The sequence below is a fragment of the Physcomitrium patens genome, chromosome 9 (assembly GCF_059467195.1).
Source record: "Physcomitrium patens ecotype Gransden chromosome 9, ASM5946719v1, whole genome shotgun sequence".
NCBI lineage: Eukaryota > Viridiplantae > Streptophyta > Bryopsida > Funariales > Funariaceae > Physcomitrium > Physcomitrium patens.
Window position 1 is genome coordinate 8,930,473 of NC_143418.1, and position 14,318 is coordinate 8,944,790.

The 14,318-nt window shown below is 38.3% G+C and overlaps 2 protein-coding genes across 4 annotated transcripts; one reads left to right on the plus strand and one right to left on the minus strand.

The window, feature by feature from the left end:
* Positions 1 to 1,181: 1,181 nt before the first annotated feature.
* LOC112287047 (uncharacterized) lies at positions 1,182 to 5,370 on the plus strand. Its single transcript, XM_024529659.3, has 3 exons — positions 1,182 to 1,348; positions 1,700 to 3,714; positions 3,898 to 5,370. Exon 3 carries the CDS (start codon positions 3,901 to 3,903, stop codon positions 4,669 to 4,671), a length of 771 nt encoding a protein of 256 aa, XP_024385427.1. The 5' UTR covers positions 1,182 to 1,348; positions 1,700 to 3,714; positions 3,898 to 3,900; the 3' UTR covers positions 4,672 to 5,370.
* A 5,405-nt stretch (positions 5,371 to 10,775) lies between these two features.
* Positions 10,776 to 13,572, minus strand: LOC112286654 (serine hydroxymethyltransferase 4-like). 3 transcript variants are annotated; one of them, XM_090253087.1, is made up of 3 exons: positions 13,466 to 13,572; positions 11,503 to 12,711; positions 10,776 to 11,222 (listed from the first exon to the last, which is right to left on the minus strand). In XM_090253087.1, exons 2-3 carry the CDS (start codon positions 12,140 to 12,142, stop codon positions 10,948 to 10,950), a joined length of 915 nt encoding a protein of 304 aa, XP_090109213.1. In that variant the 5' UTR covers positions 12,143 to 12,711; positions 13,466 to 13,572; the 3' UTR covers positions 10,776 to 10,947. The 3 variants fall into 3 exon arrangements, with proteins under 3 accessions (XP_090109213.1, XP_090109214.1, XP_090109212.1); XM_090253088.1 differs by lacking the exon at positions 13,466 to 13,572 and adding an exon at positions 12,970 to 13,455; XM_090253086.1 differs by lacking the exon at positions 13,466 to 13,572 and adding an exon at positions 13,265 to 13,364.
* Positions 13,573 to 14,318: the final 746 nt, after the last annotated feature.

Below are 14,318 nucleotides of genomic sequence, written 5' to 3' on the forward strand. Positions count from 1 at the left end.
TTTTTTTTAACCACAATAAACCTAAAATGATTGGATTAGAGGGAGATCTAATGATATTAAATACTATAAAGCTATTATGACCATTGATTATTACTTCTGTAAGAAGGGTTTCGTGAGTAATATCTCTAGAAGAAAATGGACGACCATCTATGACTTCTATATGAACAGGTTTAATTTTCTTTACTAAAGATATGCTATGTCTTTTAGTAAATTCTTCATCTAAGAAACACGTTGAGGCTCTTGAATCTAACAAGGCACAGGCTTTGTAATGTTTAGGTCCTAAAATAACATTTAATGTAAAACAAGGAGAGGGTTTTGAGGAAAGAATAGGACCTTTACTAGATGTTGTGTAAGGTTCCAACTGCATTGTCCCTATTGTAGCTGGACAAAGTCGTTTTCCAACATATTGTCTTCTTTGACAGCCATACTCCTCATTTTGTGGTTGCGTCGTTTCTTTGGACAATATTGAGCAGTGTATTTTGGTTCTCCACAATATAAACATAATCCTTCTTGACGACGATGAGTCTTTTCTTGTTCAGTAAGAGCTTTGAAACGTACTGCATCAATTTGCATATTCTGTACTTCCGAATGTATGTGTTGAAGAGATGTTGGTGTTGTTATTGAATAATAGTGACGTTGAGGTCCACTTGTGTGGTTCTCAAATTGGAATTCAAAAAAGGCAATTGTCGCACTTCACAGATGTTCGTTTTTGATTTTGTTGTTTAAAAAAAATTGAATAGATTTAGGCATGAATGTTATGATGAATGGTTGAGTGATTCCTAGGATACACGGTTGTTGAGAATTTGAATTCCGCACTTGTGTGTTCGGATGTAGTGCGTGGCCTTGTGTTGTTGAGAATTTGAATTCCGCACTTGTGTGTTCGGATGTAGTGCGTGGCCTTGTGTTGCTGTACGAAAGCTTTGGGTAACGAATAAGGAATTGGCCACAACGTTGATCATGAAGCTGCTCTCAAGTAAAGCTCTATTCGCTGTTTTTCTTCCTGGGTTTGTCAAGTTACTTGCTTCATAGTCGTGGCCCTCTGGGTTTACAAGCTTTCAAATGTCTGATGGTTTTTAGGTTTTTAGGTTTTGCAAAATAGTCGGCTGAGTGTATCTGCGACCTGCTAGGAGTATTCTAATTCTAAGTTGGAAGTTAAATGGCCTAGGTTGTTCAGGTAATCCTGGTAGAATACAGCAAGATTTTAAGTATTTTCTTCGAGAATATCTTATCTCTTAGAATTTTGTGTCGTTCTTTAATGCGGAGACTTAAGGATGGGCATTGCTGTTTCAGGCGAGCATGCACAGTCGTAGTTGTGGAAACAATGCCCCAAGTGCGGATTGATATGAAGGTAAATAATAGCATTTGTCACTAATCACAAAATTTTATGAGTGTTTGAGTCGAATTCGTTTATTTTAACTAGTCTCATGAAAAACTCTCTTAGCTCAATCAGCTGTAGAAGAGTGGAAGTCTTCTTGCATCGAGTGTATCATCAGCGGTTGCAAAGTTGAAAGTGTGTATTGAGGTTGCTGAACTGTTATTTATTTCATTCTACTGACTGTGCTCTTACGATTCAGTACCTGGATAGGTAGAATTGTTCCCAGTTCAAACTACGGTGGTGACGTGTACTGTAAGCAGCACGAACCATATCAGAAGCTATGTGTGCTGATGGTGTCAATGGCTTCAATTTTCATTTTTGCAGAAGAGTTGGGGGAGGGGGCCTGCCAGAGAGAAGTGATCGCATCGTTTCTTTAGTCATCTGCGCTTACGTGAAGGTGTATTTGCCTCGGATCTCGCATCAAGAAGACTGTATTAGCAGGGGAGATATCATGTGTTTGTGATGGCATATGCTTTCTTTCAGGTTGTGAAATCAACTTCGGGATTACAACAAAACGCATCCCATTCCCATTTCTTAGCCATTATTGAGACTGTTGTATACTTTGCTTCGCATAACTCTAAATCGGAGTTTCGAAGTTCAAAGCAATCTGTAGCTTCTAGCTTATTAAGCTAAGCCAGTGTTTTTTTTTTGTTTGTTTGTTTTGTTTTTTTTTTTTTTTTTTTTTTTTTTTTGGTTTGTTTGTTTGTACGTTGTTGTTATTGTTGTATGTGGACGTTTTTATGGGTGCGAACCAGTGCCGTGTTATCGTGCATTCGAATCTGCACCTTCTGATGGCCGTCATTGGATTTTGTTTGGATCGGGATGGGACCCTAGTTCTACCGTCATTGGAAACCTAGCGGATTTTCGGGCTGTTCCTCTCACCCACCACAACGATTTTCATGTTTCAATTCGCACGTTGTAGATACAGTTCTCGTTTTAGGCACAATATCCACGTCTGGCTTTTGTGGAATCGCCGAGATGTTGCAGGGTCTTTTTCTGTTTGACATTTCTGATACTCGATGAATCGGTTTGAGTCTGATCTACCTTGTCCTCGTAGTCGCTCTTGGTTGAATCGGAAGACAAATCCAGCAGCCCTTCAAATCCTGGAGCCCTGACCTAGATTCCCGTCTATTAGTGAATTTTTACATCAGATGAATGCCCATCTAATCAGGAGGGATGGATATTCGGCGAGATGAATGCATTCTCGGCAGAGTGAAACACTTCGAAACGACATCATTGCCTTGCAGGTTTCTCGTGAACTGCTTGCCCACATTTTCAGGAACGAGCTGTGGATTTTACCTCCTCCAGATCACTCGGATACGATGCCAAAATCTCACCTCGTTGCGACTGAAAAACTAGCGAAAAAGATGAACGAATTTGGAGCAGCTAGAAATAACTGTGGGTGTTGAGATAAGATGAGTGAAAACCTTATCACCTTGAAACTATGAATAATGTACCAGTATGTATCGGTACTGTGATGAATTGAATATATTTTACACAAGAGACGACAGTGGGCGTTTGAAAAAGAGCCTGACGAACCTCGAAATAGCATTCCGATGTCTTGTGTGATATTATGAAGGAATCCGTGTAACAGGTGTTCTGGATCTGGAATTCTAGGGCTGGCATGCTTTTTCTTCCTCCTCCATTAGCGCCTACCCTCTTCCCCTCCTGCGAGAGCCACCTACACGTCTTGTGCCTTCTCTCTCAAATCTTGAGAGTAGACATCACCACACTCCGGTTGATTTGTGGTTTCCTTGCCTTGTAGCACCAGGGGAGTGTTTGATTTGCAGTCTGGCAGATAGATTGGTCTCAAGTCGTGCAGGAATTCCCCGCTCCTTGAGTAGTTGCACAGACTCGTTTGAAGTTTGCGAGGTCTGTCCTACTCGTCTTGCTTTTGAAGTGCCCAACCTGTTGGAATTCGGAGTAATCTTGCGATTTTGGAGGAATCAGGTGAAGCCTTCTTGTCTGAATTCTTCTGGTGCTAGAAACTTAGATTTCGAAGGTCATTGAAATGGAGAACCTCAAGTGATGCTTGCATCTGAAGTGATTTTGACGCAAGCTGCGGCTCTCTGGATCCGAGGAACTCCATTCCGAAGCCTCTGGAATCCTTTTCGAGCGGCGCTGTCAGGTTGTGTAATCTCACAACTCGACACGAATCTTACTTGACTTCTGATGGGGTTCTGACCTCTCTGGCGTGTGGTGGCTTTGAGGAGCCAATACATGGGGAAAGCCCAAATGGGTGCCGATGGAGGAGGTGAATGACATTCTATCCTACGCCGATCCGTTGAAGGAGGAACCCACATCCGAATGCTGGTGACCTCAGACTCGCGGATCTAGAGGTTTGTTTCCTTCCGCCTCCAGTTTCCGAAACCATTTTGTTTTGTTTGGTATCCTACCCTGAAGATTCAATTGGTAGATAGTTATCTTTCAACACAAGTGGAAGAGAATTCTTTAAGTCCAATCATGCAGACATTGAGATTTTCTCCTGAGTATTCCTCGTTCGCATCTGGGTTGATGTCTAGATAATGGGAACTGCGTTCCACTTAGATCAAGCCATGATAAATTCAAGGAACCGGGGCAAGTGCACCAAGATGCACGCGCACTTGGGACCCGGCTTCGACGGATGCCAGCTTTTCGATGGGGAGAATCCGAACGACGTGCTCTGTGGGGCGTGTGGCTGTCACATGAGCTTCCATGTGAAGCTTAACCTTGGTGATTCGAAGTACCGTTTAGAGAATCATGAAGTCATAGATTTGGAACCAGGTTTAAAGAGATGCAAGATGAGCTTCGAGGCTTCCCCTGCTGAGTCTGTGGGAGACAATCTAGACTCCAATCCAGGCGTGGAGGTTAACAGCGGAACTTCTCAAGAGGATTTGCTGAGAGTCTTTAGGTCTAACAGATTGGAAGAGCAGCCGCCTGTGTTTTTGCAACCAGCTTCAATCAAGCCGGAAAGAGACGAAATTAGAGTTAATGATAGCATCCCCCTGTACAGAGAAACACCGCTCTACACGAAATTGTGTTCAAAATTGAAGCTCATACAGGCGGAGTATCCAGAAGCCATTCATGGAAAGTTCTCCATAGTGCATGACGATGTTCATGGTTACAGAGTTTACTGTGGAGGCTGCGACAGGCATTATGGAATCCCTAAGCCTGGTTACAGCCTGGGGAACTTCGAAAGAGGTCACCTAGCAAGCAAGAGGCACAAGGATATGGGCGCTGCGCAAGGGAAACTGAAGGTGCAAAAGATAGGGAGCTATTCGCAGCAAGCTCCAAACAAGACGATGCATTTTGGGTGAAGGATCATCAACATTGATACCAGGACATGTGTACATTGATAATAGGATGTGCTAGTGTGTCAAACGCTTAATTAAAACGGGGCCTATTCAACAAAGGGATGCACTTAAAGCCATCGAATGTTGGTAGTGTACAGCATTCGCACAGTTTTCTAATGAGATAGATTTTAAGATGATTATGGCATACCTCTGAGGTTCGCTTCCGCAATGGCTGCTATTGAAGGGAAAGCTTATTTTTTTTAAGAAAAAAATCTAAGATATCGAGCCACTCTATTGGATTTCATTTCTTCGCTAATGATAAGAGCAAGGTCTTATTTGAGAAGTGTATGAGAATAAGATCAGCGGTAGTCAGCCCTTAGGATGAACCCACTTGGGAAATGGGAGGTGTAGTACACTATTGACCTCCATCCAACGAAGTTTATCCAGTTTTTGAGAGTAAAAAGCAAGTGTATCCACACTGGTCCATTTTACACCCCCTTCCACTTGTTGACTGTATGGAAGGAATTTTGTGCAGTATGGTTGCCTTTTGAGAGGGAATTCATAGGCGCTCTATTCCAAGTCTCAGTGAAGGAGATAGATGAACATGCAGCCGTGGAGTGAAGAATGCTTGCTTGGACTGCCTTGTCAGTACTGACCAGATTTATGGAGCCTCTTGCAAGAAATCGAATCAAATTTGAGGTAATATATTTTGCTTAGCATATCCATTTTTTGGGCATGATTTAATCGTCTTTCTCCTTTTTATCTAGGAGCATGGTCATGCTGAGTCCTTGCACTGCTATGATCTGCCCATCCCTGTGATTACTCTCCGTGTGAATTGTGGACTCTTTTTTAGTCGAACTGTGAATTTCGTTCGGTTGCCCCTGGGTTTCAGGTCCTCTTCACCGTCTTCTGTATGTAGAAAACGATTGTCATCATTGATTAGTAACTTCTCACTGGATGTTTCGTGGCATGAAAAGCTTTTGGAGTGAATCTTGCAGTGATTTGGATGCTCATCATCTGAAAAACCATTTGTATCGTGACGACCATCTATTCTCGATTTCTGAGATGATTGACATACCATTCACACCGTGGAGAATGCAGCTACTGGGTACCCTCGCTGATGTCCTTACAATTATTCTGGACTTATCTAATTAAGCAAATTTAATTGCTCTTCTTTACCCTAAATGATGGATCTGAAATCATCATGCATGCTGCTGTGAAGGTGTTCCATCGATGTATTGAATGGTAGAGGGGGCCTGAGATGGAGAAGGGCGTTTGCCTATTCCTCATCTGCAGTCTTTTTGGTTCACACATTTCTCTGTGAAGTGCCTCTGCATAACATTCGTTTCCACCTGTGCCTGAACGTTTGAAAGATAGTAATCCAACGTAGGATAGGATTTTATAATCCTATCTCCAATCTTATCCTTTTAATTGAGGATAATACTAAAAACAACTCGACAATTCTCGTAATCAGCCCACTTTCTGGTCTTGTTACATCAATTTGCTCGTTAATGCATCTGTTGTTGTTGCAGCTTAGCGTCGAACAGTGCCCAGTTTAACAGAAATTTGGAGAGGAGCATATCTATGTGGCAGCCTCTGAATTTTCCAGTTTTTTTTTGTCTTTCAACATTCCTCAAACATAAAAACTAAGGGCTTTTTCAAAGACTACGTGTGCACAAATTTTTTTTCTTGTCATGTGCTTGTATTAAACACTTGAAAGTCAGTTCCCCTTCGTTTGTTGAACCTTTTTTTATCAAAGATTTTGTGTTTGCTTTGCTCTTCAGCTTTAAGACTAAATAACAATCCACAAGATTCGTAATCACATACCAACACTGTATCTAATTGTTTATCTCAGTACCATAAACGCAATGACTAATTAAAGATTCTTGTATTTGCGGTGTTGTTCATCATGGAAAAAGAAAGAAACAAGTTCTAGCTTCGAAGAATTAGCATTAACAACGAAGTAGTCGCAACTTGATATGAGTTTCATGAGACTTTTACTTCCAGTAGATATCAAAAAAATTACCACTTTCAGACACCCTTTGAAAGTGAAAAGTGAAAAGTGAAAAAAAAAAAAAAAAAAAAAGCTGTTTGTTGAGTGTCACAACCATATCATTGGTTTGTCTTTCATCATTGAATTTTGAGTAATTATTTATTGATTTGTATGTATAGTTTAAATTATAACCAATGTGTAAATAAAATTGTAGAATAGCAATTCAATTTATGATTATATCCATCTATTTTGATTATACAAGAATACAAATTAAAATGCCAATATATTGACTGTAAATCTATAGAGGAATTACAAACAATTCATTCTACAAATTTTGTAATAAAAGATCCATAAATTTATGAATCATTAAATAGATATCTAATGTTGTTAGAAAAACAAACTTTATACAATGTTAAAATGAACATTTTTTTATTATCTTTTATTTATGACTTTGAACTTTAAATATTTTTTAAATAAAATTTAATATATATATATATATATATATCTTATTACATTTCTTGTAAGGAATGGAATATAATAGCTATGTTCATTTAAATTTTAAAAAATAAAAGTTAAAATACAAAGGATTAAATTAATGAAATTTCTAATTAGTTTGACTACGATAAATTATAAAAAACATGAATAGATACAATTACACATAAATATAAAAAATATATATATTATATGTGTATTTATTGGTTAGTTTTTTATTTAGCCTTTTTTATAATCTATCTAAATATATAATCATCACAAATTTTGAGATGATTATATATTTAGATAGATTAGATAATCATCACAAAATTCTAAAAGTATATTGTTATTTTAAATGTATTAGTCCTAAAGAGGATATTGTTTCTAATACCAAAACACTAGCATTGCAATACAAATTTACAAGATTGTAGAAAAGTATCATGACTTGAAGTTTGAATATCTTAAAAGCAACCTTAGATTTTGATAGAAAATGAAATGGGATTGGGATAAGAGAGGATTGTTTTTTATAATACATCATAGTAAGTTACTAATAAATTGTGAATTTTTTTTGAGAGGCAACAAGAATCTATAGACTAAATTCAATGATTTTTATAATAGAATATTGAGACTTAAAAATACATACATATATATATATATATATATATATATATAAGAAATTTTATTTAGTATTACACAAAAAATGTATAGACAAGTGATAGGTATTTGATATTTGAAGAAGCTACTTAACAATATTCTTTCTTATAAAATTAAGATTATGTTGTATAATGCTTGTAGATTAAATAGTCTATCTAAGATTCTTAAGTTATGCCACTATATTTCAATCATCATACTAATATGATTGAAAACAAACCAAATAGAGTCATGTTTTGTAGAAAGATATTAGATATAGATAGAAATGTATTGATGTATCTATATATATATATATATATATATATATAATCTTCTAGTATTTAGACTTCTATTAGAAGACTACTTCAAACTAAAGATTAACCTTGAATTTTATAGAATAATAAAAGAGATGGAATTTAAGTCTCATCTAAACTACATAGATTTTTTATCAATAAAAAATGTATTTAAAATAAAATAAATCAAATAAAAAAAGAATTAAAAGAGATACAATATTCTTAAACTATCTTCTAGTTGAAATTATCATTCACATCTAAAAATCCAAATGTAAGATGTCCAACAATAAGATGTTTATTTTAATTTTAATTTTGTTAAATCTAATTAATTATAACAAGTCTTAAAAGTATGGACCAATGCATGTAAAAAGAGATTCATTTAAAATGGATTGCAGATTCATATTAGGTTTTTATAATGCTTTTTGTAGAGAACAAGAATTTACAAAATCAAGATATCAATCCAAACTTCAAAGAACAATGTAAAATGTTTAGTATAAACTAGACTCTAATTCTTAAGTTTTATTATTCCAAGCTGCCTTCAAAGGAGCTTAAGCTTAACCATTACAATATAAAGAGTCAAAACTAAAGGAACAAAGAGTTAAAGCATATATTAGGTAAAAAATACCCGGTAATAGCATCACTAAGAAAACTTTTAATGCCCTAAAAGTCAAATATCTTCAACATAGATACATAAAACTATAAATTAATAATGACGTCTAAATAAGAAATACTAAAGCTCTAGAAAAAAATTGTTAAAATTTTTATCCTATGATTCATAAAAGATAGTTAATGTCATAAAAAAATTAAAAAATTAAAATGGAAGCCTCTAACTCCTTATTAAGTGTTGTATTTAACAATGTTATTACATATATAAATTATGGATGGATTTATCTTCATAATTTCAAACTAAAAGATGTAATTGATGGAATAAAAATAAGAAAAGTTCTAGGCCTAGATGAGTTAAGAGTTGAATTCTTTAAAAACAAATTGGAGCATTATAGACAAAGATTATATTTAAATGATTAAGAAAATGTTAAATAAAGATGAATATATAAAGAAGAGGAATATATCTTCTAATAATATTGTATAAAATGATTAATCATTCTATTAAATACTTCTAATAAAATGTATACTAAAGTTTTTAAAAAAGGCTACAATGTTTTTAACTAAAGTAGTTTATTCTAATCCAAACTGTGTTTTAATTACTTTGGTTTATACTAGACAACACTTGATCTCCTAAAACTTGATGAATTAAACTTAAAATTCCAAAAATCTTTATTTCTTTTTAAAATTGATTTTTCTAAATTCTAAAATAAGATATATAAGGATGATTTTTTAATATATGTGTATGTATATTTTTATGCTCACTTCACTTACATGGATAAAATTACCTTTGATAAGGAAACACATTGGAATAAAAATAATAATAATTAGTTTAAATATGTACTTACAAGCAGAATACTTCTAATCATATAATTTGACTCGTCCATATTATTGAGACACATACTAAGAACAACAATAATAATAATATGGCATTAAGAGTTTATGAGATAATATTTTTAAATGTTTTGCCTAAATGTAGGTAAGCAATTATTATTCTTTTTTCTTACAGTTTTAAAAATAAAATAAAAATAAAAATAAGAACTGAAAACAAGCCATATTATATTGTGCAGTGGATGATCAGATCTTGTTTGCATGTATTATTTATTTATTTATTTATTTATTTATAATAACTAGTGTTATTTAATAATTGAATAACATTGATTGTAATTGTAACAAGAAACATATTTCATTCACAGTTTTTAGAGTCACCCATTCAAAAAACATATTCAAAAAGATATACAAAGAAATACTATAATACAAACTACCATCTCATTTTGTCACTCATCTTCATATCTTTTGAGGTTACCCAGCCGGAATTTGGTACTGGATGAATCGAAAACCCAAATGACTGTATCAAGAAAAACTAATATCAATTTCTGCCTAACTGCACACAAATAATTTCGTTTTCATTAGTTAAAACCCTAAATTCTTAATCTTGAACCCCAATTGCCGATGTTTCAAGGCAACCCACGTATTGGTAGCATGTCAGTGAGCTGCTCACAAAAATCCGAGGCAGCTACTCGGCAGCCATCCCTATTGACATTAGAATGCGAGCTGACCCGTTCTGCGGAATGAATATTTCCTGTTCTATGACTAATTTTAAAACAACCCTCTGTTGAATACATTTTGCTCATCACGTTTTTCTTTACTCCATACCATGTGTCCCCCAAAGCATCCTATGTGCCCCTTCTGTAAACACAACCTAAATTTCTGAAAATATAAAATTGGTCTCCAGGATTCCCATGTGGAAATTCAGCTGTGACAGTATAACATCATTCTAAACTGAGAGAGGGGTGTTGAACCTTTCCCTGTCGTGAATGTCTTTTACCAAACCATTATTACCACATAGTTATGGATACTAAGGACGACGCAAGTCTCTGTTTCCGAGCTAACCTGTTGCACCTTAGATCAAAACAACGCCCGCACGGATTCGTCTGAGCTGTGCATTATACAAAATTGGTATTAATTCACCGACTTAACTGCAAGTCATTCTCGTTCAGGTTCTCCTTGTCTTTAAATGTGGGGCTCGCTAGTGCTGAGATTGGAGAACGACGTTGACGAATATTCAGAAGAATCATACCTCAAACATGGATTAAATGGTAAACGTCGTTCCAAGCACACATTACAAAATTGAGAGAGACCTAGAAAGGGACGGAGCAGATTGCACTCCTCAGGCATGTATTGAAAAAAGAGATGTGTGCACTAAGACCTCTGATCACTAACATACACTAACTGTTCAAAAGTCAGCCATTCGTAGCTCCAAGAACGAGGTGGGGTCCCAGATTTCTAATCTATGACCACGGTAACTGATCACCAGCATCTATGCTGATCGATTCCCCATTCCTTGCCATACTTGAGGTTGATCACATCAAACCCAGGCATGTCAAAAGTCATGGAGAACTTTTCCACGTCTTTCTTCAGCACTGCAATCTCCTCGTTGTTCTCCACTCCTCTGTTGAATTCCTTCAACAACTTGCCTCTCTCCTTCTGCACCTTCAGCGTGATATTCACAGCACGTTCCAGAAAGTCAGCAATCTTCTCGAAGTCCTTCTCCTTCAGCCCTCGAGAGGTCATAGCGGGTGCACCTGATCATTCCAAAAGCACCAGGTTATAGTAACAGTTTAAAAAATCAGGAAACTGCAGCACGCATGGCTTTGAAACAGGTGTGATTGCAAAAAATCAGGAAACTGCAACACATTCATCATTGAGATGTAAAGAAAAAAGAAGGTACCTTTCCAGGTATCTAGTGATGAATTCTACTCTAAAGCAGTAGCTAAATAGAACCACCAAAATGCAACTTAGACACGAGCTAATAAGAAAAGAATCAAGATGAATGCATTGATCACGGGTGAACCAATCACTCACCAATTCGTACACCTCCAGGGGCCAAATCACTGCTGTCACCGAACATGGAATTCTTGTTTAATGTAATGTGAGCAAGCTCACATACTTTCTCCACCTTGTTACCGGTGAGTCCGAGAGGTCGCAGATCCCACAGAACCAAGTGGTTCTCTGTTCCGTCAGTCACCATCTTAAAGCCCTTCTTCATCAACGCATCACCGATAGCCTTTGCATTGGCCTTCACCTGCTTCGCGTAAGCCTTGAACAAGGGAGTATCCACCTGTTTCAAAGCCACCCCCAATGCGGCAATCTGGTGGTTGTGTGGTCCTCCCTGCAAGGAAGGAAATACTGAGAAGTTAATCTTGTCTTCGTAGTCGTAGACAGCACCCTCTGGCTGCCCTTTTCTCGCTGGCTTCGGCCCCTTCCTGAAGAAGATCATACCGGCACGAGGTCCCCTCAGACTCTTATGGGTTGTGGTGGTCACCACGTCACAGAAATCGAATGGCTGGTTCACTTCCTGGGCTGCCACAAGACCACTGAAGTAAGCCATGTCACACATCAGCAGGGCTCCCACCTTGTCAGCAATTGTCCTCAGCCTTGCGTAGTCCCAGTCCCTCGGGTACGCACTTCCTCCGGAGATGATCATCTTGGGACGGAAATCCATGGCTTTCTCCTCCAATTTTTCTTAGTCAATGAAGCCCGTATCGTAGTTCACTTTGTAGGGTAGACTTTCGAAGTAGATCGAGGTTGCAAATATCTTCTTTCCGCCGGATGTGTAGTATCCGTGAGTCAAGTGCCCACCCGATGGTAGGTCGAGACCCATGATACGGTCATGAGGATTTAGAAGGGCAGTATACACGGCGAAATTAGCAGGGGAGCCCGAGTAAGGCTACACATTCACTCCCCACTTCTCACTGTCCAAGTGGAAGGCCTTCAATGCCCTGGCCTTGCACAAATTCTCGATCTGGTCGATGAATTCATTTCCTCCGTAGTACCTGGCTCCAGGAAGTCCTTCCGAGTACTTGTTAGTGAGGGGGGAACCCAAGGCTTCGATCACAGCCTGAGATGTGAAATTCTCAGAAGCAATAAGTTCGATGCCCCTGCACTGGCGCACCTTCTCGCGCTCGATTAAATTGTAAATCTCCTCGTCAGTACACGCCAGAGATTGGTTGCCCCATTCGGCCACGCTGTAATTAACTGCTTCCTCACCCATGGTGTGTCAACTAGTACTAACTGCAATAAAAACAGAAGCACGTAGCTTAAATTCAAAGATCAGAACGGTTAACATTGAATCTAACGTAAAACAAATACTCGCTGGCACATTCCAAGAACAGAGAAGTCAACAAGAAACCGATAGCTCCTCCTGAATGGCTACGCAATCGCATCTCAGCAGTGAAGCTACAAAAACAAGCATAGCAGCAACAAGTGTAGAGAAGAAGCCAAGGACTACAACCGCTATACTATGGAGTACAGTAGTTAGAGAATGCTTACAGAAAGAAGATATGAGAACCCATAGTATTCTTATACTGGTAGAACCTAATATATCTCCACAAAACCTAACCAAATAAGAACTAAAACTATTCGAAACCGACACCCTTTAAAAAACACACACACATACACACACAAATAGGAGAAGGGTGCAACTGCCAAAACGAATGCCGAGAACCGACAATACCATGGACAATATTACCAAGTAACTACAGACAGAGCTACAGCAGCACAATACAGTATCCAAACGAAGGCAACAAATGCAGAACGATTAAGTATAAGAGACGGCGAAACCAACTGCAGATCGAGCTCTCCACCCCGACAATCCCACGCAACAATGATATCCAAAGTAGCCCAGCATTAGAACGCACAAAAAGCTTGAAACACACAATCCATCTACAAGTACACCCGCTAACAAACCAAAAATCAACAAACGTCCACAGCGTCACAAAACGCAAACGACAAAACCCACATCAACGTCATCGAGCAGAGTACAAACCTGCGCAGCAGCAACAACAGTGGCGACCAGGAGGCTCCCCGCAGGTCAGAAAAAAGGCTGACGGCAACGGGACCACACCGAGAAGAATGAAGCCCGTCCCCCCCCCCCCCCCCCCCCCCCCCCCCCCCACTATTGTACACATTCGGAAAGGACTTCTTCTTCTTCTGCAAGCAGGAAACGAGCGAAACTTTCTCTGAATCTCTGGGAGCAGGTCAGCTGCGTGACAAGGATTCCACGACGACCCCCTGGGGCAGTACCGCACCTCGTGGGGATGTTTCTCACTCCGTAACTGTCGTCTCGAAGCAATTTGCGTAACATCCAGTCATGAAAATCCCGGCATCTGAGTCACTGGCAAGTGGCGTCAAGGCTTGACCTCGTAGTTACTGAGCTTGGCTGACATTCGGCAACGAATCGCACATTCGGAGATCTCTAGTCCTGTGCAGATGCAGCCGAATTTGTGGGTCGGTTTTGTGAATCCTTGCTGATTTTCTGTTTATCGCCATCCAGTGCGTTGTTCACTTGTGTCCCTGGATCCCGCAAGCAACCACCGAAGCAGGAATTCCGTGATCAATATCCTTTGCAATATTTGAAAACAATATATTTCATGGTTGGAGGGGTTTTCCATTAATCAATGGATTTCATCTCGTTGGAATGGTTTGCTAAAGACAACGAATTCTTCATGAATCGGGGACTTACATAAAACTTTTGGATCATGTTCTTTCGACTTTCCAAGATTGCTTCTAGATATAAAGACTTTAGAATGGCTGATTTTTTTATTTGATTCCTAAAGGAAATCTTCAGGGTTCAAGTTTGTTGATAGTGTTTAAGAGCCGGCAGCAAACTATTGGAAGGG

Excerpts from the sequence above, each read along its gene's own strand:
- LOC112286654 (XM_090253087.1), bottom strand. The coding sequence starts at position 12,142 with ATGGATTTCCGTCCCAAGATGATCATCTCCGGAGGAAGTGCGTACCCG. Across the intron at positions 11,223-11,502 it reads CCCTGGAGGTGTACGAATTG|GTGCACCCGCTATGACCTCT; the intron begins GTGAGTGATTGG and ends TGGAATGATCAG.
- LOC112287047 (XM_024529659.3), top strand. The coding sequence starts at position 3,901 with ATGGGAACTGCGTTCCACTTAGATCAAGCCATGATAAATTCAAGGAAC.